Source organism: Silene latifolia, chromosome 9 (assembly GCF_048544455.1).
Source record: "Silene latifolia isolate original U9 population chromosome 9, ASM4854445v1, whole genome shotgun sequence".
Lineage (NCBI taxonomy): Eukaryota > Viridiplantae > Streptophyta > Magnoliopsida > Caryophyllales > Caryophyllaceae > Silene > Silene latifolia.
The window spans coordinates 61,117,261-61,144,663 of NC_133534.1; the positions used below are offsets into that span (position 1 = coordinate 61,117,261).

A 27,403-nucleotide genomic window follows, 5' to 3' on the forward strand; every position below is an offset into this window, starting at 1 on the left:
TGCCGACTACAGCCTCAGGCTTATGTCCACAACACCTTACCCAGGAAATAACGTAACAAACCCAGAAATCAAAGCTCAAAATAATAAACAACAAGCAACATAAAATCTAACTAAACTCATTATTAACTTACATAATGATTACTGAGGCTGAAGAGGCTAAACAACGGTTACTCCGTACTCAATGAGACAACCAGGTACAATGAGCAGTGAGCTAAGTGTAAAACAGTAAAAGGCATGCTTTGAAGATCAAGTAAAAACCGACCTTCCATGAGAATTTTTGACTCGTGCAATTCAATATTATCAGTTTGAAAGCAGGAGTTCCATAGCTTGCTACTGCCCTATTTACCCTTGCCACTATTGCATTTACATCTCCAAGGTCTATAACATCACACTGAGCAAAACAAAATCAAGTTAGATTCCTAGAAACCGAGATTCTAATGAAAAGCGAATCAAAATTGCAGGGTACTACGTTGTAAAAACTGCAGGGCACTCGCTCAATCAAATTCGCCTACTAAGTCAGCAGTAATTAATGCAATGGAATTAGCACATGTGCCTTGGCGCAGCTGACGGGCTCGCCAATCAATCTATGGTAACAAACCTGGAACACAACCCAACCACCACAAAAAAAAAAAAAAAAAAAAAAAAAAAAAAAAAAAAAAAAAAAACTGAATTGCACAAAGAACATCCAAATAAAACTAAAGTTGAAATAAAAAAACCTAGAATTTGCACTAAACGAACAAAAACCCCTTAAATTGAGTAAGACAAACTGAATTACCTGACAATAGGAGAGTGTTATGGGGTTTTAGATGTGGCCTCTTCAAGTTCAACAGATTATGTTTGCGGGTAGACACGAATCACAACCTGCACATCACAATCAAACACCAAAAAAATCTCGTTTTAATCATAATCACCATCATAGGTCCACTTCAATCAAACCGTAGATACAGTTCAATCATCATCAATATCATAATTTCTAAATTAAGGGCCAGATAAAAGTATATAACCTAGCGCTGAAGCGTAGAAAGAAATTGCGATCAATTTTAAGGTGATGGTGGTGAAGAGCGGAGCAAGCCAATGCAGTTGTAAGAGAGAGAGAGAGAGAGAGAGAGAGAGAGAGAGAGAGAGAGAGAGAGAGAGAGAGAGAGAGAGAGAGAGGGGGAAACGGAAGACAAAGCCGCGACTGAAAGTGAAGGCATGAAGTAGGTTGGAAAGATGTAAAGTAAGAATATAAGGATAAGATTAAGAGTGAGAGATCAAGGGTGGAGGTTTGAAAGGGACTATTCATAGCTACAGTGCAGGGCATTGTAAACTTTTATAAGTGTAAGGATTGAGGGACAAATAAAAGTATATAACCTGGGCTGGAGCGTAGAAAGAAATGACGAACAATTTTGAGGTGATGGCGGTGAATAATAGAGCAGAGCAGTTGTATAAGAGGGGGAGAGCAGCAGGCAGAGAATGAAAGGGAAAACGGAAGACAAAGCTGCGACTGAAAGTTGATGCGATTAAAGTCGATGGCTCATTGCATTTGCATGGTTACTGGATTCGGGTTTGCGTAATCCGAATAAGTTATTTCTAGCTTATCTTAATTTGGTTAATAAATGGATTTTAATCCTATCTAGCCGTAGCTTTAATTGGATAATTTATGTGTTAGTAATTACCTAGTTTTATGGGTTTTATTAGCTAAGTTAAGTCAGTCTCTTGGCTTGCTTGTAAGCCTCAAACGTTTGTTTGTTTGGCTATATAAGGCCAACTTTTGGATTCAAAATATTAATCAGTAATCAAAAATCATAAGAAAATCACAAACTTGCTTGCTAGCAAATTTATCTCGTTTTTATTCAAGTGCGTCTTTGAATATTAACTTGTTCGATCTCAATAGGTCTTGAGTTCGTTCACCATTGATAAGTTATAGGTCTAACTTGTCAAATATCGCTTCCGCATTTTAAATTCGTATCATAAGTGGTATCAGAGCTTCGGCTCTTGATTTTCCATAATCGAGACGGTCCTAGGCGTGTCAAAGTCAACTTTTTAGTTGAATTTCCGATTGCGATTGGAGTTCAAAAGTTAAACTTGAACAGGTAGTTCGAGGGTTAATCGGTTTTGTATCTCAGGAGCACGATTCGAGTATGTTTTATTCAAGGTGTTACCCCAAAAAAAAAAATTAAAAAAAAAAATTATTACTGTTCACGGGGTACTATTCATCCGAGGAAAAAATGTTAGGTGTATTCTCGTTTAAAGGCATCTATGAACAACATGTTGAGTTTGATCCAAGATTACCTCCTATCTTTGACGAGTATGGTGATGAGGAAGCAGTGATTTCTGGTTTCAAAGCACCGTGTGATTCGTTTAGTTGTGGGTATGAGTTCGATCTAAATCCCCTTGTCTACAAGAGCACAATTGGGTCTATTAAATTTCAAGATCAATCTGATTCTTATTTGGTTGATTTTGAAATAGAAAAGGATGCTGCAACTATGAAGGATTCCTCTTGTTTGCATTATTTGTTCAAGGATGAGATTTATAGTAAGCTATCAAGACTTGTGCATGGAGGGAGGAGGAGTGGAAGGCACAAAATGGTGTTTGGTATTCTTTTTGTTTGTGTGCATGGAGTGTTCATATTTGATCCCGGAGGAGTTCGATTACATGAATTGAGGACAATTCCTTTCCAAGGGGAAGGGGATGATGCGATTAAAGTCGATGGCGCGTTGCATTTGCATGGTTACTGGAGTCGGGTTTGCGTAATCCGAATAAGTTATTTCTAGCTTATCTTAATTTGGTTAATAAATGGATTTTAATCCTATCTAGCTGTAGCTTTAATTGGGTAATTTATGTGTTAGTAATTACCTAGTTTTATGGGTTTTATTAGCTAAGTTAAGTCCGTCTCTTGACTTGCTTGTAAGCCTCAAACGTTTATTTGTTTGGCTATATAAGGCCAACTTTTGGCTTCAAAATATTAATCAGTAATCAAAAGTCATAAGAAAATCACAAACTTGCTTGCTAGCAAATTTATCTCGTTTTTATTCAAGTGCGTCTTTGAATATTAACTTGTTCGATCTCAATAGGTCTTGAGTTCGTTCACCATTGATAAGTTATAGGTCTAACTTGTCAAATATCGCTTCCGCATTTTAAATTCGTATCAAAAGTGAAGGCATGAAGTAGGTTAGAAAGATGTAAAGTAAGAATGTAAGGATGGGATTGAGAGTAGGTTATACTTTTGTAAGTATAAGTATTGTTTGTCTTTCATACCTAGACCTGGCAAAACAGGTCAACAGGTCGGGTCGGGTCGGGTCGGGTCAGGCCAGTTCGAGTCGAGTTGGGCGCGGGTCTCTCATTGATTTCGGGTTGATTCGGATCGGGACGGGTCATTTCGGGTTTCGAGTTTGTTTCGGGTTTCTTGCTCGGGTCCGTTTCGGGTTAAGCGGGTCGGGTTATTTCGGGTCAGGTCATAAAAGAGAAATAGCCATTCCAAGTCTTTTCGGTTCAATTAGAGATATTTTTTCGGGTTTGATGGTTTCGGATCGTGTCATTTTCGGGTCGGGTCAGTTACAGGTTAAGGAAGCTCGAGTCATGTTCGGGTTTTCGGGTCACATTTGGGTGATGTAGTTTGGGTCAACCTCGGGTCTCGGGCCAGCCTTTTCGGGTCGAGTCAATCGGGTTGAGTTGCTTTTGTCAGGTCTAATTGAGATTGAGAGATAAGGGTGGAGGTTTGGAAGGGACTATTCATAACTACAGTGCAGGATATTGTAATTTTTTTGTAAACTTTTGTAAGTACAATTGGTCTCCCTTGTGATGGGTTACCATTTGTGACGGATATTTTGTGAGATAAAATGGTAACAAAATGGGTTAGTGGAGAAAGGGGACCACATGAATAGTGTTGCAGAGAGAGAAAAAGTGGGTACATTGTGAGGTAAAATGGTATCCGTCTTCAGCTTGTGACGGATATGTCATGTCTTCAATGAGAATTTGTGTTGTAAGTATAAGTATTGTTTGTCTTTCATACCTATTATGCTAGAAAGAGAAATAATATTTATATTTATAATTTTTCCTTTTGCATAGAACGTGAATTGGTAATTTGGTGTAAATTTGAAGGTAGTAATTTGTCAACTATATTCAATAATTGGGCTTCTACACCATACAACCCGAATCCAAATAAATTCACCGTTTAAAAAAGTTGACCAAAAAAAAAAAAAAAAAAAAAGTTATAAAAAGAAATAATCGTTTGGTGTCTTCCTCTCTGACACTCTCTCTCTCTCTCTCTAATCATCAAATTGGGAAGACGCAGCCATGTCGCCGGCAACACCGCGAATAACCTTGGGCGAAAGCGCAAAACAACAAAATCAAGCACCGCAATCATACCGTGAAGACTGCTGGTCGGCGGAAGAAACACATGCGCTGATGGAGGCATGGGGGTCCCTCCACCTCTCCCTCAACCGCGGCAGCCTCCGTCAACACCAGTGGTCTTATGTATCGGCCGCCGTCAACGAATCAAACCAGCAGCATCACCGCCGACAACGCACCGACGCCCAGTGTAAGAACCGCATCGACACCCTTAAGAAGAGGTTCAAAGTGGAGAAGGCGAAAGCCAGCAGCGACAGCGATTACGTCTCGGCATGGGCGTTCTTCTCGCGGCTCGACTACCTCATCGGCGGCGAGGAACCTGTGAGGGAGACGCCGGTGGTGGAAACTCCGTCGGCGGTGTTGAGTAGGTTCCCGGTGAGGAGACGGTCGGCCCTGCCGAAGCGGCCGGCGAGATGGTTGACGGAGGATAAGGAGTCGGAAGAGGGAGCGTCTGTTAGTAGCGGCGGGCGGAGGGAGAGAAGCAAGAGCGATGATGATGATGATGATGATGATGATGATGATGATGATGGTGAGGGAGGGTGGAGAACGTTGGCCGGTGCGATAAGGAGGTTGGGTGAGGTTTACGAGAGAGTAGAGTCGATGAAACAAGAGAAAGTGATTGAATTAGAGATGCATAGGATGCAATTTACTAAGGATTTGGAGTATCAGAGGATCCGTTTATTGATGGATACTCATCTTCAGCTTCTTTCTCGCTTTAAACGCTCTAAGCTTCATCATTCTCCTTCTTCTCGTCTCGGTTAGGACTTCTCCTTTTATCTCTTTTTTTTTTTTTTTTTTTTTTTTTTTTTTATGTATCTTTTATTGTTTTGATGATTACCGTGGAATATAATGATTTTAGGTGCTTACTAACTAATTTTTAGGCTAGTTTGTCAGACCACATGTTCTTACTGATTTACCACTAGTAGTAATAGCAGACTGTGTGTATGTTATTCAGTAATTGTGTATTCTTTTTGATATGGTAAGTAGCTATTGTGTCTCTAGGGGATATTAGGTTGCCATAACTATAGGCGGTCAACCTCATTCGGGGATGATATAGTGTCTTGCCTGCTTGTAGAGACACATAATTTTCCCTGGAACCATTTTCAACATCACCCATGCGGCATGCCACCCTCTCACAGATCACAAATCACAAATCACATCTTTTCTTGCAAGGCAGTCCTAGCTACATACGAGTTTATGTAAAATAGAGTTTTACACACTATTAGTGTAAAACGGCCATACAAGTAACTAATTACTCACTAAGTTATATATTATGGAGTATTTCACGAGTGGGATGGTATTTGAAAGTTGCCATCAGATGTAATATTTTCATTTCAGGTTTTAACACATTTTCTTACTTGTTGCAGACGGTTACTTGTAGCTGGTGTCTTCTAACTTTACAAGGAGAAGGAGACGAATTTGTTGGTTTGTTAATATTTCATGTCAGACCCAGCCGCTGCATTTCCATGCATCATCACTGTCTTTGGCGGTCAACCCCAAATATCAGTCAAATTTTAGGACGAAATCCTAGGTTATGCAACCTGTGAATCATGTTGGAAATCTTTTGTTCTTAGTACTAGTTCTTTTGGTTTCAAAGACCACTTAATTTATTACTCAGTCCTATACAACTCCGTCAGCATCTTTAGGTTGGCGCTTGGCTTTCTGTAGTTCAAAGTTGATAACAAGCAAATTTCTGTTTTTAGCTTTTACTTCAAGGATGGCCTCAACTGGCTATTGTGGACCATGTACAGTTTCATTTTTGAATGATGCATAGAAGATCATTCTGGTTCTTATATTTACTACCTTTTACAATGGAAGGGTAATTCTAAATCTCGTGTCTGTGACGTATATTCAATGTCTTGCAGCTCGGTGGATGCAATGTGTTTGATATTTCAATGATACCCTAGTGCCTTAGAAGCTCAGTGTATGATTGATGGTCTAAACTGTTCATAATTTGGTCGACTGGCTACCTATACTGTGCAGGCTAGACCAACCTGAAAGATTGCTCTTGCTCCTGGTTTCAGAAATGCCAACGATGTGATCCATGTCCGTTGATGATAATTTTTTTAATAGTATTCCCTCCGTTTCAATCGTTTGTTTAATTAAATGGGAACAATGATTTGAACCGAGGAAGTATTTAAAAGGATTCAAGGGAAAGCTCTTAATCCCCCCTTTAGACTTGGTAAACGGGTCATTCGATTTGGTTTTGGATCTGATTTTAATAGGGTTGAACTTAGTTTCGATTTCAGTTTGATTTCCATGGAGTTCATTCAGCTTGCCGCTTCAAACGATTAGCGCTATTACGAGCCGGGTACAGTTCTGGTTAGGTCAATATCAGTTTATTCTTTAGTCGAGAGTCAAAAGTTGGTTGTCTTAATGTTCGTTATACTTTTCAGTTTGAATGTAATAATTCGAAATATTATTAATAAATAAAGAACTAATTAAAAAAATTACTAAAATGGGTGGTTTTAAATGAGAAAATAAATATTTTTAATACCCAATCGGTTTAGTTCCATTCAAATGTATTCAAATTTAGGTATCATTCAGTTATATTGAATTTAGTTTTGATTTCGGTTTGATTTGGATTGAATCGGGTTTCGACTATAACTCCTGCAACTCATATCGGTTTAGGTATATTCGATGAGTTTTTTGAATCGATTTTATTTTGCCATGTCTACCCCTCTTACACCTAGACCTGGCAAAATGGGTCAGACCCGAATGACCCGACTCGAAAAGGCTGACCCGATACCCGAAAATGACCCGGACTTGCTTGACTCGAATACGACCCGAAATCCGTATTGACCCAACCGACACCCGACCCGAACATTGTCTGACCCAATGTTGACCCGACCCAAGGTGACCCAACCCGAAAATACCCGACTCATAATTGACCCGATCTCAAATGACTTGAAGTGACCCGAAATGACTAGTACTAAGTCATATTAATATTATATATATCAAAATAAAGTTTCATTAGTTACAACTGTACCTAATAAATAGTTAAATTTGCAAAATAATACTTCCTATGTCCCGGTCATTTGTTGTCCTTTTCCATATTGGGGTGTCTCAACCATTTGTTATCCTTTCTATTTTAAGAATGAACTTGATGAGCAATTCCATCATTCACACTCAATTTGTTCCATTTGTCATTTAGTAATTGACTCCTTTTTTTTTCTTGGTCTTTGTGCCAAAACCAAAGAACAATTGACCGGGACAAATGGAGTATTTCTTAATCAAAATAATACTAACTTAGGTGCTTAGCCATTAACTCAAAAGCAACCCGACCCAAAATGACTCATACCCGAAAATGACCGACCCAAAATAACCCGACAACAAGTCACCCGAAATTGACCCGAAACCAGAAAGTTAACCGACCCGACCCGAAATGTGTGACAGACCCAAAATGACCCGACCCAAACTAACTCGGCCCGTATCCGACCCGAGTGACCCGTTTTGCCAGATCTAACTCTAGTTACACCTATCTTATACTCCCTCTGTCTCTAAATAAGGTTTACTTTTTTTTTATTTTAGGTTGTCTTACAATAAGGTTCATCATTTACTTTATTCCTTTTTTGTCTGTTTTTGTGGTTCCCATAATTTGACAAATCTTAATTCTTGTGTTATTTAAGGAGTGACTCTTATTTGCAGACAAAGGGAGTAACAATTCCTTTGCAAACAAGTTACTGAATACCCTTTTGAACCATTTTCTATAACCAACATAGTTGGAGGGGTTAAATGTAGAGTGGGTAAGTCTGATCCGACTTGATAGAACCCGAAAATATTGTTAACCAAAATTGGCCGGACCTAATGACGACTAATAACCCGATACGACTCGATATGAACCTGACTCTATGTTGACCATATTAAATTGATGACCCGACGATTAATAAAACTCAATATGACCAAAATGAGAGCGATTTAATGCGTAGTTTGATACATTTTACTTAATAATGAAGTACATATACCATATAATGGTTGAAAAAACAATTTTAAAGGTTAAAAATTTAAGTAATGCAATAAAATAACTAGATCCGGCAATGACCCAGCCCGATACATCATTTGACCCAAAATGATCCACCCGATAACAACCCGACCCGCACCGACTCATTCCTAAAGAGTAGGCTGACCCGATATGACTTGAATTCGATATGACCCAACCCGACCCGACTGACCCGATGATTGCCACCTCTAGTTGGATGTGCATTTTGTAAATGGTTTTACAGGTTTTGGATAATCTTCTTAGACTTATTGCCTGTCAGGCGAAACTATGTGAAATAAAGATGGTTCATTTTGTTTATTAGGTAGTAATGGTGTTTACTGTTTTCCTTGAATCTATTGCATTATTTCTGATCTAGTACATTAGGCGCAGGATGCTACTCATATTTCAATTAGATTCATGAAAGAAACTGAAAATCATTTTTGTATCCAGATATTTTTTATGAAATAAAACCCTGCAGGGGTGCAGCTGTGCCAATAAACAAAACTATGAAATCAACAAGAACCTGTACAAAATCAGAATGCAGTTTGCTAACAAAGTTGAAGAGTGATAAGACGGTCAGATTTCTGAGTTCTTTCCCACATCAGGTAATGCTTCCTCTATTGCTTGGGCAAATGTAGCAATTTTGTAGCTGAAGAATCCTACAAGCATTGGAATCAATTCCAGGTGCATCAGTCCGTATTGAGGAACTCCGATTCTGCACCAACAAGGGAGAATGTGGTCATCCATGCATAAATACCAAAAATGATTAATACGATTTTGTTTAAATGAAACAGAAAATCTGTAAATACACGATTTTTTATGCTGATTTGAGTTGACAGTTGGTAGCAAATATCGAGAAAAAGAATACCTACCCTATATAAACTACATATCAAAACACCTTTAAATCCCAAAAATTCACAATAGCCACTACCCTTGATAATCGAACACCAGCTCCACTCCCTTCTGCCACTTCCCATTAGAGATGGAAGTGGGCCGGCTGAGGCACCGTGCTTTTCCCCAAAACAGGCACAGCACGGGTACATTGGGCTGTTTAGTAGGTCGTGCTGTGCCTGAAGTTTCAATTTCATGGCCTTGGCACTGCACAAGGCACGGTGGGCTGGGACGGGGACATGCTTAGCCATCAACAAGCCTTGGCGTGCCAACTACTTGGTAAATAATAAAGTTTGGTTTCTGTTTCCATTGTGCATTTTTTTGTGGATTTTGGATTTCTGGGTGTGCCAAGCTTTTTTTAATGTTTTTGTTTCGTGCCTAATGGTCCAGCCCACCATGCTGTCAGTGGCCGTGCCATGTTGGGCTTAGGCACAGTGATTTTCCTATATAAAGGCATTGGCAAGGCACGCCATGCCATACCGTGGTAGGCCGTGACAATCCCGTGTCGTGCTAAAATGGGTCATGGGCCATGCTAACCCAACGGCCCACTTACCCACTTCCATCTCTACTGCCTACGAGAATTTATCAAGAAAATTACAAGTGTGCTCCCCTCACCATATCACACCCTCATCTATGTCCCTCCTTGATTCTTCACCATCTCGTACCATCAGCCACTAGCCCTAACCTCAACAACAGGCCACCAACTTACTCCCTGCGGCCACTGCCCAGCCCACTCCTGAACCTATTCAAGTTTATCAAGAAATTTACAAGTGTGCTTTTGTAAACATCTGGTTGATTAAATACTTACTCATTCCACCGATTATAAATCATGACCAACGCCACTGGAACCAATAACCTTGGCTGGTTAGCTGCCCCCCTGCATTATCAATGACACCATCACCGAAATGAATACACAATTTGGAAATAGGAGGTGAAGAAGTGAGACCAAGTTTAAGAGTCATACTATCTACTTTTTCAACTTTCTCACCACAAAAACTTATTAAATACTACAGTGTATATTTGCTCTTGCTCTGATTATTTTACATCCACAACATTTCACACCTCCGATACAAGTGTAAGCAAGACATTATCAATCCCCTCACCATTATGCTCAATATATACACATTTAAAGTTTTCAAAAGTTACGACAGATTTTCCCACACATAAAAGCTGTGATGAGCCATTAGACCGTGCATGAACAATAGGTGAAACAGAAATTAGAACGAAAATATAATAAATCATGAAATCAGAAGAATGGCACGCACTTCATTACTCTCGTAGCTCCAGTTGATGCCATAGAGTCGATGCTGTTGCCTAGCATTCGTATGTAAGCTAGTGATCCGAGAAACCCAGCACCAAAACTGAATGCAACAAAGAGCATATCATTGACCTTGGAGAAGTTGAAGGAAAATTATATATAAGACAACAACATGACCTTAGTGCCTCAAAGGTTCCCGCCATGTAAGGGGGAAAGATGTACGCAATCTTACCAATATGTTTAAAATGCAAAAAGGTTGTTTCCAAATGACCCAAGAAGGTTGCATAGTAAAATGTATCTACACTTTGCGACATCATGAAACATGAAGCATATGGTTTAAGAGTCATTTTTCTTTACTCCACGACGTCTTTTTAGCCCAGTAGGAAATGTAAACAAACCTTCAAGCTAAAATATCACCTATATGAAATAGAATTAAATGAATGTAATAAGACAACAACATGACACGTTTGAGGCATTTTGCACAGTAAACAAACAATAAACACATATACCAGAATTCATATTGACATAATGCCAAAATATCTGCTAAGCTTCTAGAGTATTACTCATTCACTGGTTGACAAAGGAAAGTATTTGTATGCTACGGCAGGAGCAGAAATGGCTTTGGAATGTTGTAGCGCAATATAAAAGTCGAAAATAGGAACTATCTTCGACTTGTCAGTGAATGATAGCACTAGAGTATCTTGTCCTCAACCAAAGGTTACTCTGGCCACTTTTTTAAGTATCGGAATCCTTGTTAATTAATCCTCTATGCATCTGAGGTAAGTTTGATACTAAAAGAAGATAGGGAAAACGTGATACACGGAATAGCTATATCTTTGATTCTGAAGACGCCGCCAATAATTCCAGAAAACCCATAAAGTCGATGCCAAGTGACACAGAAAATAAAGAACAAATCATAGAACATGCTACCTGAGCGCAATTTCAGGAGTATATGAAATATAAGCTGAAACAAAACCAACGCTGCCTATCCCCACAGTTAACAACTGCAATTTGTTCTTAAGCTGCAGATGAAAATAAATATTTTCAATTAATAGCTCAATTTTGTATAGTTGTTTTCTCAATAAAAATGGAAGAGAAAGAACATTTTAAGATTTAAGACTTCCCATCAGTGGTAATCTTTTTCACCTTATAATATTGCTCCCTTGACTGAGCAGCTAAAACTTCTGGATCTCCACGAGGCTTCTTTGTCTCACGGAGCATAACATCCTACGTCAAAAAATTTTAATTTATTAAAAGAAAATAATTCCATACCAATATACCATCTACAGCCAACATTTCAGACAAAAAAAAAAACAAAAAAAAAAAAATAGTTCCACCACATAGCAATGCCCTTGCAAAATCACAAAATCTCATTTGTGACGGCACGTATCCGTCATTTTGGAGTGACGGATACCATTTTCTCTCACAAATGACCCAAATAGAGGAGAGAGGGAAGTACATGGGGGTGCCCCCACCTTGTCCCCCCTATTCGTTTTGTGAGTGGCATGCTATGTTACTCCGACACTTCACTTAATTGTCGTGTTGCGTGTCAGACACGTGTCGGTGTCCGACACGACATGACACTTCGACACTTCAATTTAGACCACAAAACAGGAAAATTCACCCCAAATAGCCGTGTCCGACACGCCGACACGTGTCGGACACCGACACGTGTCGGCGTGTCTGAGTAACACAGGTGGCATGACCCGTCACTTGCTCCGACCCGTCTTGAGCAAGACTAACTGAAAATCCCATTATTTTACCTATGTACGAACAAACTAAGAAACTTTCCGAACAAAAATATATTTATAAATGGATCTTCATGTAATCCATGTCATAACTCATAACTTTTACCAGTTTGTATGGAACAAAAATATCAGACTTACACTGCCTCCAGTTGCGGCCTTGGTAGCTCTATCCCATTTCTCTTGTTCGCGTTTTGTAGGAGCCAGTTTCCATCTTCGCCTAGGAATTTCTTTTTTCTGTAACGGATTTTGAAGCAGTATGCTCAACAAATAAATGAAAAATGCAAATGTCACCTAGTTTATCTAGTAAGATCATTGAGTAAGGAAATATTCGGAAAAGAGAAAAAGAAAGGTCCTCATGGCCTGTGTTCGAAACTCCATCAGCATCAAAACTTCCCTTGTGCCTCGCTTTACAGCAAAAAGAAAAACAAATTATCGGATATAATGATAAAGATCAATTGGCGTACCTCTACTGCTTTAGCATTAAGCTGTTCTGCTGGTTTAGGAGTGGGTTTTAGTGAAGCGCTCAGATCGACTTCCAAACTAGCATTATTGACAAAAATATCATTGCTGACTACACTAACAGAATAAAGATGGATATTAAACTAAAGGTTGACATGCGATAAGACTATACCTGTCAAGACTCATGGCTCTATTCAGGTTAAGGAATCCAGAAGGCTCCTGCTAAATGTCAGTTGGGGTGTTAGTATTGTACCAATAAAACGCAGCAAAAGAACTATGTAAAGCAGCAATGACAAGAGCAGAAGAAGATCAATAATAGCTACACATATATCAAACATAGAAAGGAAAAAAAAAATTGAGAATCCTTATTTAGTCTCAGCATATAATGAAATGGATATGAGAGGACGAGTACAGATTGATCATTTGATTTTATGTTAGATCATTGAGGAATATGCAACCTACTACATGAATAAGAAAAAAAGGAAATCACGATTTGAAAAATCAAAATAGCGTTAACAAAGTTGCAAAAAATGTGGAGAGGTCATTTGTAGCCTTGTACGTCTTTGGTCTTTGGTCTTTGGTCTTTGGTCATCTTGCTTACATTCATCTGTCATGAGGAACGGGCACGAAGAGGTCATTTGTAGCCTTTTCCGTCTTTGTTCATAAGAGATGATATCCTTCTGGCCCCTCCCCAAGGCCCCATTGACATCCCAGCCTCAAGAAAATACATATATACTATTAATTGATCTCTAAATTCGCTTTCAGATATCAGCCACAAATACAACCACCAATATCCAAAGTAACAATAGCGAAAAAACACCATATTCAAGTCAAAGTAGCTCAAAAACAAATTACAAATGGCTTAGAGGAAGCAAAAGCAAGCTTACATCTAACCCCAAAACCTAAAATCATTTATATGATTATGCTATGCAATCGTCAACGAATGCCAAACAGCATTACTTTGATAAAACTCCTATATGGAAAGTAGAAAATCAGATTATACTAGGAGCAAACACAGGCGGCACGCTTCCGAGTTCCGACCCAATAAAACTCTCTTTGCTTACTTATTAACATTCTAAAGCTAAACAAGAATGATCAGAGGAATACATCCTTGGTTATTATGACTCAATTTTCATCATCTTCCTCGAAACTAAAAACTGGCAGATGATCATCATGATCAACAGCAAAGAAGGGCTTCCGTCCAACCAACTGTGAGACTCGTTTTGCTGCCCCCGAGTCACGTGGACTTTCATTGATTGCCCGCAATACCCTTATCTTAAGATACTCTTTACCAGCCTGCTGCTCTTGCTCAAAATTCAGAGCCTGACAAACAACTTCAGTATCCGGGTTTTCACCTCCATCATCCATACTAAAGAATGATTTCTTCCCAACCAATTGGGACACCCTTTTAGCTGGACCTGAATCTCTAGGACTCTCCATTACACAACGATTAGTCTTTATCCTCGGAACAGCTTCAAGAACATCCCACCGCTTTTTGACCTTACTATCATCAGTCCCTGGTTGTTGGTCAGCACCATCAGATTTAGAAACCAAAGAAACGCGTTTCTTCTCAGACCTCTTACCCTCATCCTCATTCTCAGGCCATGATCTTTTCCTAAGCTCTTTCAATGCCGAACTCCCCCCACTAGTAATCTGATTATACCTACTAGGAACCACTCTACCAGACTTGAACGGTTTCTTAACAGCCCCGGATTTATCCCCATCTTTAACAAAAAGTTTCTTGGGTTGAATAGACGACAAGACTCCATCTTGTTTCTTAACAGACCTATTAATCCCTATTGCAGTAGCAGCCTTATTGGGGATCAGATTCTGATTCTGAGGCTTGGTAATTGTCTTAGACCGCGATTTAGGACTAAGACTCATTGTTTTACCCCTCTCTTTAGTGACTCGCAACTCATCAATATCCTGAAGTTTCCAATAACAAGACTTTCTCCTACTCGCAGATGAGTGCACCGGAGTAATCTCAGCAGGTCCAAGACTAATACCCCTTCTCATTCCTCTCATAATCTCAGCCGGTCCTAGACTCACCCCCCTCCGATTCGGAGTCTTCACATTCTTTAGTTCTTCATCCGACCCTCTAACCCCTCTCTTAGTCGGTTCCATAATCTTGGGCTTCTTCTTTATCAGTTCAGCATTCCTCTTGGCCTTTTCGAGACGTAAGGACTCTAATCTAGTAGACAACCTAGTAATCTCCTTCTCGATCTCCTGAATCTCGAAATCCAAATTCCTTTCCTCAAGAACCCCAGTTTTGTTGGCAACATTAGTAATCATCTTGAGGGGTTTAGAATTGGGGGAAACTGCTGAATCAACCAAAGAAGGGGTTAAGTTTTCTTTGGAACAATCCGACTCAAAAGATCGATTATTATTATTATTATTATTATTATTGATATGAGACCAAGAAGAGTTGAGCGTGGTTGAAGTATCGGAAATTCCGGCATTATCAAAAGCAGCATTATCCCAAACTTGTATATCTCTGAAATTCATTTTTAATTTTGAATTTCTGGGTAGTAATCGGAATTGAATTAGAATTGAAATGAAGTAAAAAAGAGAGATTGTTGTGTTTGATTGTATTTTTTTGAATTGAATTGAGTTTGTGATTGTGGGAAGTGAAGAAGAGTATAATGAAGGAAGAATATGTAACCGTTGGAAGGAGAAATAAAAACGTTAAATAAGCACGCTCCTTGGGAAAGTATTGGCCGTTGGATCAAGAACGGCTACTCTCTACATACGCTCCAATTATTATTTTGGAATTTTTATTTTATTTTAATGGGACCAGCTAATATGGCTAACACTACATATGACAAAGCCCAATTAAAATGTCCAACAACGACGATGTTATAAGGGAATAAAGGGACTTTTGGCCTTTTGGGTCACATAATATCATGCACTCACCAAACTACTTTACAGCCAAAAATATCGGCCCCAAAATCACCCTAACTTTTTTTTTTTTTTTTTTTTTTTTTTTTTTTTTTTTAACAAGGGAACCCGCAGGCAGCGGCCGCAGTCTTTGGTGCACACAGGTGATAACCTTCAAACCACACATACCAGGTAAGCCACCCGAGAATGATAGATTCGAGTTTAGCTAAAAGGCATAGAGTCATAGACCATACCATAAATATTCCACAAAATTGCTCTTGAAGAGACTTGAACCTAAGACCCTTGCAAATTACACCCAAATAATAGTTTTAGGTCCATTTCGGTCTAAGACCAACCGAACCGATTATTTCGGGTTCGGTCCGGTCCAAATAAAGTTTTAGTTTCGGTCGTCTTCGATCCACCAAATTTTTAGTCTCGGTCTTCGATTCGAACCGGTTTGCGCCGGTCTGGTCTTGGACATATGCTCACCCTTAGATTAGATGTATCTCGATTTGTAGATAATGAAAAAAAATACAAATAAATAAATATTTATTTTATTTTATTAATAGGTTTAGAGTCTTTTTCTAACAATAATTTTGAAAAGAAAAAATATTAGCATTTTTTATATGGATGTAACGTAATTGTCAAATTGGGCTCCAATTAGAATTGAACGATCCCAAACCAAGACCAAGTCCTTGTACTCTTTATTTCATTTTTCAACCCCACCATCATACCAATGTCCATTCCTCCACCACCACCCTTCTCACCTCACCATCCACTGTCGCCAAGCCAACCATATGTAGTCTGTCACCACCACAACCACCTCTAATATCCCCCTCTCCACCGACATCAAAACCGCCACCACATAAAAACACAATTAAATTAACGGTTTTTTCCCATGGTACCCTCGAACTTTGGCAGATTACACATGGTACCCCTCATTTTAAGTTTCTACATATGGTACCCCTGTGTTTACCTTTTTCTTTCCCAAAATACCCTTCACCAAACTTCCGTCATCACTTCGTTACTCCTTTGTCTAATGACCCCATTTTTTGTTATTTAATACACTAATTTCCATCATCTAATACATTAATCCTAATTTTATACCATAAACTAACTTTAATATCTAAATTCTCAACCCACCCATTATCATTTATCTCATCTTCTTCACCATCACCCCAAAAAGTCTCCTCTTACACCCATCACCAGACCAACCGCCGCCATCATTATTCAACGATGACGGATTGGCGTTGTTAGGGAGAAATTAAACTCACCATCGATTTCCGCACTCAAATTTATTAATTGAATGCCACCTACCTCACACCTCCGACACCGCCGTCGACGAAAAATGACATGGCAACAACGACGATAACGAACTGTTCCACCGCCTCCACATAACCACCATCTCTGGAACCCGCCATTACCAGAATCCCGCACTACCTCAAAAATCCCCAAAATCCTCCGATCAGCCGCCACCCCCTTCTACCCCTCACTAAACCACCATAACCCTCGTCACCCCACCATCACAATCGCAACCTCTCCCCTCACTGACCCTCAACCACCAAAAGACCGCAACACCAAAGTTAATAGGCGCGACCGCCAACCTTAAGAAGCAATAAGAGCAGGGGCGCATCTGGGTTGACCGTACGCCGACCCTATGCAGTGGCGGTGGGTTCCGTTGATTGAGAAACATGGATGATGGCGATTATGGTGGGTTTCGATGATGGAGAGCATATGAATGATGATGAATTGATAATAGAGGGTATGGTGGTCGGTGAAATAGGATTAATGAATTAAATAACAAAAAAATGGGGTCATTAGTAAAAAGAGTAACGGAGTGATGACGGAAATTTGGGAAAGGGTATTTTGGGAAAGAAAAAGGTAAACACAGGGGTACCATATGTAGAAACTTAAAATGAAGGGTACCATGTGTAATCTGCCAAAGTTCGAGGGTACCATGGGAAATATCCGTTAAATTAATAATAAGTATGAACTCAGTAAGTGATTTAGCTAACAACACAATCCTATAAACTTGAAAGTTATTCATAACATTAATAGATACTTCTTCTATTCCATTAATTTCTTTACGTTTAATTTTTGTACAAATATTAAAGAGCGGTCAAAACAAGTGAAGTAGGGAGCCATTTGGTAATGAAAAGACTTTATTACCCCCAACATAAGTGGGGTAGGAAGGGTATCATAGTCATATAGAATAATTGTAAGTGACTAAAAATATAAACGTAAAGAATCTGTTAGGGTGCAAACTCATGTCTCACATCGGTAGAATAAAGATAGAAGATTATCTTTATAAGTATACAGAGAAGATAATAGTATGAGGCCTTTTGGGAAGGAACCCAAGAGTAAATCCGTGAGGACTTGGCCCAAAGCGGACAATATTGTACTATTATGAGCCGTGGACACAGATGCAACAGAGGCCCAATAGAAGAAAATTCACTCTTCCACATAACAAGTGGTATCAGAGCCCAAGGTTAAACTTGGGCTTAGGCCCCGTCAAATGGTGGAGCTTGGAGAGCGGGACGGATAGCATTTGCGAGTCATGGACGCATGGGCTCGATCAGCCTGTTTGCAAAGCTCCGGTCCATGGGAGGTACGTTCGGGAAGCATAGAGCCAAGATTTCAAGGTGGCGTACACTATAAGGCGTGGAACTCATATACCTCAAGGAGAGCTAATATGTTCGCGAGAAGCGACATGGGTCTCACAATGGTTAGACGATAGGCTGTCCACGAGAAGATTGTCAGCGACCCGGCGAGGTGGGCTGAGGCTTAGTGGAGGCAACATTGGTCTCATAGTGGTGAGAGGGCAGACCATCTAAGAAAAGATCGTCAGCGACCACGGGAGGGAGGCAGAGGCAGACTGAGGCTTAGTGGAGGCAACATTGGTCTCACGGTGGTGAGACGGCAGGTCATCCAGGAGAAGACCGTCAGCGACCTGCGATCTGATGTGGTGGGCTGAGGCTTAATGGAGGCAACAAAAAGCGCGCGGTCCATGGTAAGTTCGAAAGCGGTCCGGTGTGTGGCGCACAGAGGCAGTGGATTCGGACTTAGTCGAGTGTTATATTGGATATAGAGGAGTTTGGTACGAAAGTGTAGCAGAGTCCCATGAAGGACACTAGGCCCCTGAGGAGACACGTGGTGTATCGGTTCAGGGAAGGTTAAGTCTTGGTGATGCTAACGGTGTCTAGAAAGTTGGAGCTGTAGGGTGTGTGAAGTTGAAGTTGAAGTTTTCTATGGAGGTCACCATCTTGGTTTGAGGGGATGATTTGTTAGGCTGCAAACTCATGTCCCACATCGGTAGAATAAAGATGGAAGATCATCTTTCTAAGTGTCCAGAGAAGATAATAGTATAGTACAAGCCTTTTGGGAAGGAGCCAAAGAATAAATCGGTGAGGACTTGGCCCAAAGCTGACAATATCGTATTATTATGAACAGTGGACACAAATGCAGTAAAGGCCCAACAAAAGGATATTCAAGACTTGAATGGAACTGAAGAGGTAAGAAAAACCACTGTTCATCATGATTGGTTAGAAAACGCCCAAATTTTGATTAGTTAATTGATAAATGAATGGGGAAGATGAAGAATGGTATTGAGAAGTTAGAAACAAGGAGTGACATTGGAGTATTTTATTCGGGGATACAAATTGAAATAAGAATGAAACTTAGGGTTGGAAGTAGAAGAGAAGTGGTAGTGTCGTGGTACTTGTAATTAATAGATGGAATTATAGAGAGTGTGATAGCCATGGATAGGAAGAACTCGTAATCGAAGTTGGTGATCGTCCATGATCAATTTGGACTTGTAGTTGTTCCACGCGGAGATCATTATGTCCTTCCTTCTTGAGCCGCAATGTCCTCGTCCATTGCTCCCATATTAAAGAAGGAACCACCACTACATAGTGGTATGTAGGTTGTTATTATGATTGTGTCGCAGTGGTGGCGGTGTGGTAATTGGGCAAGTGGTGCGGCTCGAATTAGTTGCTGCAATGGTTTAAGGCCAGATGATGCAAATGAACATGGGTGGGGGAATCTGAGAGAATTAAATTAAATTAAATATATCTAAAGTAGAATTAATGGCTGATTATTAGTTAAGAAAGATGAAGCAGTAAAAGGTGATAGTTTACCTGGACAGGTGGAGAGACAACTTCAGCAGTAGCAGTAGCAGTAGCAGCAGCAGTAGTAGTAGTATCCTCCATATCTTGAACCAACTTCTGTAAGCGCGGCATAAAATCATTATTCCAAATAAGTTCAGAAGACGTAACGGGATCCTCTTTTTCACCACCCCAATACTTACGGAGTTTCGTGCTTGTAGGTGGGCCCCCGTATTCACCCGGAGCCACACCCGTCGACCATTTCATTGGCTTTTTATCTGGTAGGATTATCTTTGTAGGCATCATCGGCTGCCTTGATGGATCTTGTGAATTCATTTTTATTTGTTTCATTGTTGCTGTTACGGAGCTTAACATTGCCATTTCTATTTCTTTATGTTGGAGGGAGATTGAGGATGTCAACTTGCGGAAAACTGTTTATGTGGACCATAAATTTCATGATAAATACGGAGTATATCTCTAATGTGGGAGTGGGACGCAGGGGTTTTTTCATCATTTCATGCTCATCTTCTATTTACTAAATAAATAGTCGAAACTCCAACTTTTTTCGCTTAAAATATACAAAGTATTTCCTAAAATAGTGCGTGATATTTTTAGCATATACTATAGGTATGAATATAATAGGTTATAAATGGATATAATCTTTTATATTTAAATATTTATCACATTCAATATTTCACATTATGCACTAATTTATCTCTGATAAAAAAAAATTCATTTTTTTAAAGAACTTTATGATAAAAATTCGTTGACTTTTTATGATAAAAAGTTGCTGTTAAAAAAATGTTATTAGTAAATATTTGTTAAAAATTCATTGACTTTTTTTATGATAAAAAGTTACGGCTAAAAAATATGTTATTAGTAAATATTTGTAAATTAACATCATTAATTTCTCAGTAAAAAAAAAAACAAAAAAAAGCTTTCAGAAAAATACTCATTTCATTACTTACAATTTTAATTTTTATTTCTCTAATGAAAATATAATAAAAAGCTATAAACCAGAAAAATAAATGAAACTCTATATATACCGTGCATACATTGCACATGACATTCAATAATTTGTACTGACATTCAATAATTGCACGTGACATTGCACGGGGTCTATACTAGTTTCCTAATAGCTTGTTATTCTCCACTTGTTGGAAATTCCATATCTATCAAAATCAATGTTTTTTTAATTTGTACTCTATATTTTAAATTTGATGATAATAAAATATAATATACGGAAAATTTTAGTAGTTACTGATTTTTTGTTTTGCCAGACGTAAAAATATGCTATTACTAACGGATTACTTTGTCATGCATCAAAACTCAAAAGTATGTTGATACGATAGATTGGACACGAATTTCAACATCCACAACGTCAACGTCAACAAATTACTAAATAACGGTGACGGTATGTAATAAACTTCCTAATTTGCCCCTCTTAAGTCCTAACCCAAACATTTCAATAATTTTTATTGACAAACAATTTAAAAAACAAATCGATTGAATAATAAACAATTGAAAAATCTTAGATTTGATCCACAGAATCGAAAAACGTTAAACTAATCGACGGAGAATGAATCGCTATTTTCCTAATATCAAAACAATGATTTACTCACTGAAACAACGTTAAACTAATTGACGTAAAATAAATCGATTTTAAATAAATCAAACGTCGAATTATTAATCATTACAATGTAACTAATCGACGTAAAACGAAATCAACGTCAAACATATCGATATTAAGTAACTCTCAGCTTTAAACGGTCATAACTTACGTTCAAGACTTGATATGGAAGTAATTACAAGTGGAGGTGATAGCTTATCCTTTTATAATTCTAATGGTAGGTCATACGCGTAAAACAAAAAAAAAAAAAAAAAAACGAGGGAGATATGGCCATTTTACGAAAATGCGATGGTCAAGAAAACTTTGGACGTGAAACATACAGGTTTGGACGTGTATGGTCCATCCGAAATTCCACAAGTGATATAATGATTTCTCCTTGAAGATATAGAGAAGAGTAGAAATATAATCATACAATCTTCTAAACAAAAAATTAGTTGTTACACTGTTCTTTCAGTTCGCTATCATCCAGAGTCCCACTACCTTGGTTGATTCATCTCATCAGCCAGTGGCATTCACATTTCAGAAGCTCTCGTGCATGGAATATGAGACACTATACCAACACCTTGGTTCATTCATCTCCGCATTACACGCTGGCGTTCTCGTTTACGGAAACGATCAAGCATCAGTTCATCGGTTGCAGCTAGTCTTCTCCCAGAAGGATCTCCGGGATTGTCACCAGGTCTTGATCCCACTCCATTATCCTCCACACCTCCATCCTTGAATAGTTCAGGATGCTCTGAAAGAACACCAAACAGAGAAAGTCTTGAACGACATGGTCCAACATGTGAATGTTGGTGAGACCAACTCATATCCTTAAATTAAGTCACAAATACTCATACAAGACTGTAGTCATATGAGAATAAAAAGAGGTTATTTTTGAGTTAGTGCGTTAATGGTTTAACTAGTTTAGATCCCGCGCAATAAATGCGCGGTATGCCGGTATTTATAGAGTTTTATTTTTGTGTTACTTAATCATGCTAAATTAACACGTCATTAGTTTTTCATATTTTATGTCATTATATTTTGATATGAGAAAAAAAAAATGAACTGTAAAATTATTCCAAGAAAATTGAGTAAAATTGAACTGTAAAATAATAGTGGTATCTCATTAATGTAATTGTCCATTTTCCTCGTTATTGTATTTTGTTTCGAGAAAAAAAAAATTAAACTGAAAATTAATTCAAGAAAATTGAGTAATGTGCTTAAATGTATTTTTTTATACCAAAAACTAATGAATCCAATTTATAAATTCTCTCAATTTTTTTTATCATGAAAGTAATCAAAACGATTTATAGTTTTGTTTATACATATTACATAGTATGAGTCAAGTAATTCTCAAATAATAACATCAGTAAAAAATTTAATATTTAATATTTTTATATTATTTATATTTTAATTTAAATATTATAGTTTAGCGTTTAGTAAAAATTATATAATTTGATGAAAAGATTAATTTTAATGAAAATAATTATATAATGAAATATATTATAATTATTAATTTTCTTATTTACTAGTAAATACTAAATACAAATAAATTATCAATGGTTTCCTTATTTAAAAAGATGCTTTTTGGAGGGAAAATTTGTGAGTTCACCTATTCATTTAGTAGATAGGGGATTGTACATTGAATGGGTTGATCTTAAGTGTGAGGTTTTGCCACGGAAAAAGGTTTATGCACCGCAAATATTAACGTTAATAATGGGGAAGTGATTGAAAATCAAAAGGCATTCTTTAGCATAAATAGTACTCAGATTCGAAGTCTACTCTTTTGTATTATGGGCATATGTTCAAATTTCATTATGGTCAGTATTTTAGCATGTTAGGGAAAATAAAATAAAAATGAAATAGTTGACATGCGCCCGAGCCGCCCGTCAACATTTTAGCACTAATTCTCCTCCAAAAAAAACCAACTTTTTGCACTGACTGATGCAATTGACAAATGACAAGAATCTAGATAGAAGTATTAACAAGAAGGGTAAAATGCAATAATTAACCATAACCCTTTCTCTCATTCCATCTCCCAAGTATTCCCAGACATATATTGAACATTAAGGGTGTGTTTGGATAGCAAAAGTGGAGGGAAAGGGAGGGGAGGGAGAAGGAGGGAAGAGAAAGGGATGTAAGGGAAGGGGAGGGAGAATGGAGGAGGTCATTTTCCCTCCAAATCTTGCCTTTGTTGGAGAGGAAATAATTTGGCTTGGAGGGGGGAAGTGGAGGGATTCATTTTCCCTCCCCTCAAAATCCCTCCACCTCCATTTTGCTAACCAAACAAAAGATTTATCATCCCTTCCTTTCCCTCCCCTCTCCTTCCCTCCAAATCCTCCTATCCAAACAGACCCTAAATTCTAGAAATTGACAGTTTGAAAATTGAAACGGTAATGACAAAATAGAGTCAGCAAGTAAACAAACCTCTCCGAAGTTTTTCAGCATAATCTTTTCCGCGTTGGAAGTAGTCAGCATTATGACTATATGAACTGCCGGATTCGGTCTTTGACCGTCCTGTCAATCTCTTTTCCTGTAGAAGCTTCTTGGCCGCTTCTGTTTCCTCAATATTTTTTAACTTGTATCTGCAAACCAGATAAAGAACGCATAATGTAAAATGAAAATAATCAGCCATTCTTGTGCAGAAGAACAAAATAGTAAATAAAAAACTGTGTTCTCATACTCGATTGGGAGTTGAATTTCAGCAATCCCTGTGGTCCATTGTGTAGAGCTTTCTTCTGAGTTTTTTTTCGTTACCTAAATTTAGCAATTCAGCATCAAGAAATTAATAAGAACAACAAGTACTTTAATCAGCTCCACTAAGTTGTCAACGTGAACATACAGGTACAACACAATTTTATCAACTGGAAAGTAGACCATTTATTCAGGGTCATAGCATGGACACATGGATACAGCTCATGGTTCAGTCTCAACAACAAGACATATTATCGTAGTCTGAAAACTCTGCATCAAAAGCAATATTGAAATATTATGCAGGTTATAGTCTTTGTGGTTTGTGGGAAGCAATCCTCTCAGATAAATAATTCTAAAGAACGGCAACCAGGCTTATTCACAATGTCATTAGCAAGTGGCAAAATATCTTTCAATAATCTAAAGATTCAGAAAGCGACAAAATGAGCATCATTTGCATACAATTGGAACTATTTAAAATCATGTGAACAAGACTAGAATCAGCAAATGTATTAGCCTATGTGGCGTAAAAGGATGGAAATGGACATGGCACACCAACGTAACACATGAGAGAGTAGGAATCTGTGGCAGCAGTCCTTTTTATGTACCACCAACAACATAGAGCTTCACAACATCAACCATACCCTAACTCTCTCTGCTCTTCCCTCCCTCCCTCCTTCCTAACTTTTTGAAGATCGCTTTAGCCTGAATATCAGAGGATTTAGTTGAAGTGACATGAGCGAAACGACATAGGTCTGTAATCTCTTAGGAGTGCGCTCGTAGAGGGTCTTCTTCCATTATCATGGCCAGATGGGTCTATCAAGTATTCCTGCATCAACCAACCTAATGTTTTATGTCTTTGAGATTTTAAGTATCTGACATATGTCCAAAGAATGACCAAGATTGTCCGTCAGCTATGGCCAGTGTGTGCTGACATGGACATGACACGGATATATGAGCCTAAGAAGAGTTTCTGTGCTTCAAATCATCAAGAAAACAAGGAGAAGTTGATTCTTCCATAACTCACAATGATGTAAGAGAATTATTTCTAGAAAATGAACCACGATGACTGGCAATAAATAGATCCCACTTAAGGAGACACCCACTCTGAAGAGGGTTTTGCAGGGACTTTCAGCCCTGAATAGCACTAGGGTGTAGACTGTAGAGTAATTGCCGGAGTCATACATCTGACAAGCAACACACTACAATGTCACTACTCACTAGTAATGACTAACGCTAAAGTTGTTGTTGAAACTGTGGTTGGGTCATAATAAAAGATAAACAGCTCAAGTATGAGAGTGATAGTGAAAAATTCATAACAAAGCAATAGGGTTGGGACATGGGGCTGTCAGCCGACATAAAGTCAAGACCCAAAGCCTTGGAGAGAGAGCAGGCCCAAGTGTGGTGGGAAAAAGAAAGATGGTATAGTAGTAGTACAGTAAAAATAGGAAAACACAAGTATCACTAATAAACTAGAAAATATAGAGCTCGGCATGCCTTTCGAGGTTACTTGTATTGAGAAAAGAGAAACTATTTTTCTAATAGTGACCATGGTCAAGGGAAATCACTAATAACAATGACCTAATAACTAATCAGGCGTTAGCATATATCAAGCTACCAACCCACTCATTCCTAATGTAGGCAGTTATCAAGACCAATAGTCTTTGTCAAGGCCTTTATGCAGGAAAGCAACAATGCCAAAGTTGAAACTTCATCAATCACTAAAAGGATAAGCTATCCAATCCACCAGAAGTATTAATGAGCATCGCCGGCTCCTATTTTCCTAAATCACTTATCACATAGGACTTGCAAAGGCTCCTCCCTCCTCCACACTCCGTAAGGATGTGCAATTTCAATATTTTCATAGAAAGCAATGAATGCAACCTTTACAGCATAGAATAGAAACAGTGATGAAATTATCCCAACAAGAGAAGTGAAAAGCCTTATTCAAAGAGGGGACATATGAATGACGAATATGCACGTAACAAGATGTTCTACACTTAGCTAATAGATATAGATGCAGAAAGGAAGCAGACTTACTTTCAGATGTTCAGGTATTTTATATAACTCATCTTCGGCATCTGTAAATTTACTCTCTGCTTGTTCCGTAGTATTATCATTCTTGCCTCGTTTCTTCGCAAGCTCCTGTTCAATAAACTTCAACCTGTCAAATTGAGGGTTAAACTCAGAAAGCATAAACTAAAGAGGCCAAAAGATCTTAGGCGAGCAAGTATGGATCAGAAATGAGAGTAATATAAAAGAGTCGGAGAAACTAGAAAAGAGAGGAAGCTAGTTACATATTTGGATCTTCAACCATGACTGCAGTTTCTTGTGCAAATGTGTCCTGCAACACCAACTCTTCTTTGTCCCCATCCACCACACCTTTATCGCCAATCTTAGCAATGACACTTGAAGACTGACTTACGGGGTTAGTTGCAGGGATTCCAGATTTCCTTCCCCTTTGCTTTTGAAGCAATTTCACTTCCTCTAACACCAACCTGCTCAAATACAAGGTCAGAAGTTAACATCAGATCCCTGTCTACCAATAGTAAACTGCAAAGATAGACTAAAAACTAAGAGGTCAAACCTTGTTTCCTCATCATCTGACGCATTGTCGCCAGATGTTTCTTCATCATCAATCTTTCTTTTCCTGAAGTTTTTCGGCATGCTTTTCCAGAACTTTAAAGAAAAATAAAGCACACAATAGCAGCACCCTTGACAAGAAAAAATAGGTTACTGTGAGTATCAGCGATGAAGACCACCAGGAAATCAACTGAAAACAACTAAGACGCAATTAATTCAATTAAATCAACTGCCCCGGCTATTCGCAGCGGGATTATCAGGCTAGAAACTTATTTAACCAAATTATCTTCCCATTTTGGGCAATTGAATTGACTTCCTCCAGGATTGCATATCCAGAGCTGTTGAATTTTAAGGCTAAATTTCTACACTACCTACCCATCACAAAATGCTTAATTTGATTATAATTAACCTAACAAAAATAGTATTAATTTAACATAAGAAACAAAAAAGCAGACAAAAGAAAGAAAGATTAACATACCAGAATAACTCAAGAACTGAAGTAAAAGGCAATAAAATCTGGAGAATTTGATGAATGACAACAGTTGAGCAGAAGATGTAAGAGTAATTACTACTACCACTGCAGAAGAGATGGAAAGAGAAACTCCGTTGAGGCTTACTTTAGAAGCCCAGACCCAAGTCCGATAGACGGTCTCTAAGAGCACAAATATTATCCTACAACCGGTTGTATAAGAGCTACGTACAACCGCGTCAAAGTTATCGAGTTCTCACAAAAAGTTGTTGAGTTATTTTACAAGTTATTGAGCTATTTTACGAAGTTATTGAGCTTAATAATTATTCTGTTAAACTCAACAACTTTATATCATAACTCGATAATTTTGTTAATAGAGCTCGACAACTTTGCAACAAAGC

At 38.4% G+C, this 27,403-nt stretch overlaps 4 protein-coding genes across 4 annotated transcripts; 1 reads left to right on the forward strand and 3 right to left on the reverse strand.

Annotated features, from left to right (window-relative positions):
- Window positions 1-4,192: 4,192 nt before the first annotated feature.
- Window positions 4,193-6,177, forward strand: LOC141599834 (trihelix transcription factor ENAP1-like). The gene is made up of 2 exons (XM_074419962.1): window positions 4,193-5,089; window positions 5,700-6,177. The coding sequence occupies exons 1-2, from the start codon at window positions 4,279-4,281 to the stop codon at window positions 5,711-5,713; spliced, it is 825 nt and encodes a 274-aa protein (XP_074276063.1). The 5' UTR covers window positions 4,193-4,278; the 3' UTR covers window positions 5,714-6,177.
- Window positions 6,178-8,703: 2,526 nt separating this feature from the next.
- LOC141599835 (protein CONSERVED ONLY IN THE GREEN LINEAGE 160, chloroplastic) lies at window positions 8,704-20,113 on the reverse strand. The gene is made up of 9 exons (XM_074419963.1): window positions 19,681-20,113; window positions 12,840-12,886; window positions 12,673-12,748; window positions 12,347-12,442; window positions 11,607-11,687; window positions 11,391-11,482; window positions 10,468-10,563; window positions 10,011-10,079; window positions 8,704-9,026 (listed from the first exon to the last, which is right to left on the reverse strand). The coding sequence occupies exons 1-9, from the start codon at window positions 20,026-20,028 to the stop codon at window positions 8,888-8,890; spliced, it is 1,044 nt and encodes a 347-aa protein (XP_074276064.1). The 5' UTR covers window positions 20,029-20,113; the 3' UTR covers window positions 8,704-8,887.
- On the reverse strand, window positions 13,474-15,332 carry LOC141599836 (uncharacterized). Its single transcript, XM_074419964.1, has one exon. The coding sequence runs from the start codon at window positions 15,170-15,172 to the stop codon at window positions 13,793-13,795; it is 1,380 nt and encodes a 459-aa protein (XP_074276065.1). The 5' UTR covers window positions 15,173-15,332; the 3' UTR covers window positions 13,474-13,792.
- A 1,437-nt stretch (window positions 20,114-21,550) lies between the features above and the next one.
- Window positions 21,551-27,180, reverse strand: LOC141599837 (protein COP1 SUPPRESSOR 2). Its single transcript, XM_074419965.1, has 7 exons — window positions 27,012-27,180; window positions 26,538-26,664; window positions 26,248-26,448; window positions 25,991-26,114; window positions 23,943-24,016; window positions 23,687-23,844; window positions 21,551-22,013 (listed from the first exon to the last, which is right to left on the reverse strand). Exons 2-7 carry the CDS (start codon window positions 26,615-26,617, stop codon window positions 21,850-21,852), a joined length of 801 nt encoding a protein of 266 aa, XP_074276066.1. The 5' UTR covers window positions 26,618-26,664; window positions 27,012-27,180; the 3' UTR covers window positions 21,551-21,849.
- Between the last annotated feature and the right edge of the window lie 223 nt (window positions 27,181-27,403).

Coding starts and splice junctions, on each gene's coding strand:
- LOC141599834 (XM_074419962.1), top strand. CDS start 4,279: ATGTCGCCGGCAACACCGCGAATAACCTTGGGCGAAAGCGCAAAACAA.
- LOC141599836 (XM_074419964.1), bottom strand. CDS start 15,172: ATGAATTTCAGAGATATACAAGTTTGGGATAATGCTGCTTTTGATAAT.
- LOC141599835 (XM_074419963.1), bottom strand. CDS start 20,028: ATGGCAATGTTAAGCTCCGTAACAGCAACAATGAAACAAATAAAAATG. Junction 10,564..11,390: donor ACTCCTGAAATTGCGCTCAG/GTAGCATGTTCT, acceptor TGTTGCATTCAG/TTTTGGTGCTGGGTTTCTCG. Junction 10,080..10,467: donor GGAGCTACGAGAGTAATGAA/GTGCGTGCCATT, acceptor TTGATAATGCAG/GGGGGCAGCTAACCAGCCAA.
- LOC141599837 (XM_074419965.1), bottom strand. CDS start 26,617: ATGCCGAAAAACTTCAGGAAAAGAAAGATTGATGATGAAGAAACATCT. Junction 26,449..26,537: donor TCAGATGATGAGGAAACAAG/GTTTGACCTCTT, acceptor GTATTTGAGCAG/GTTGGTGTTAGAGGAAGTGA. Junction 24,017..25,990: donor AAATACCTGAACATCTGAAA/GTAAGTCTGCTT, acceptor TGCTAAATTTAG/GTAACGAAAAAAAACTCAGA.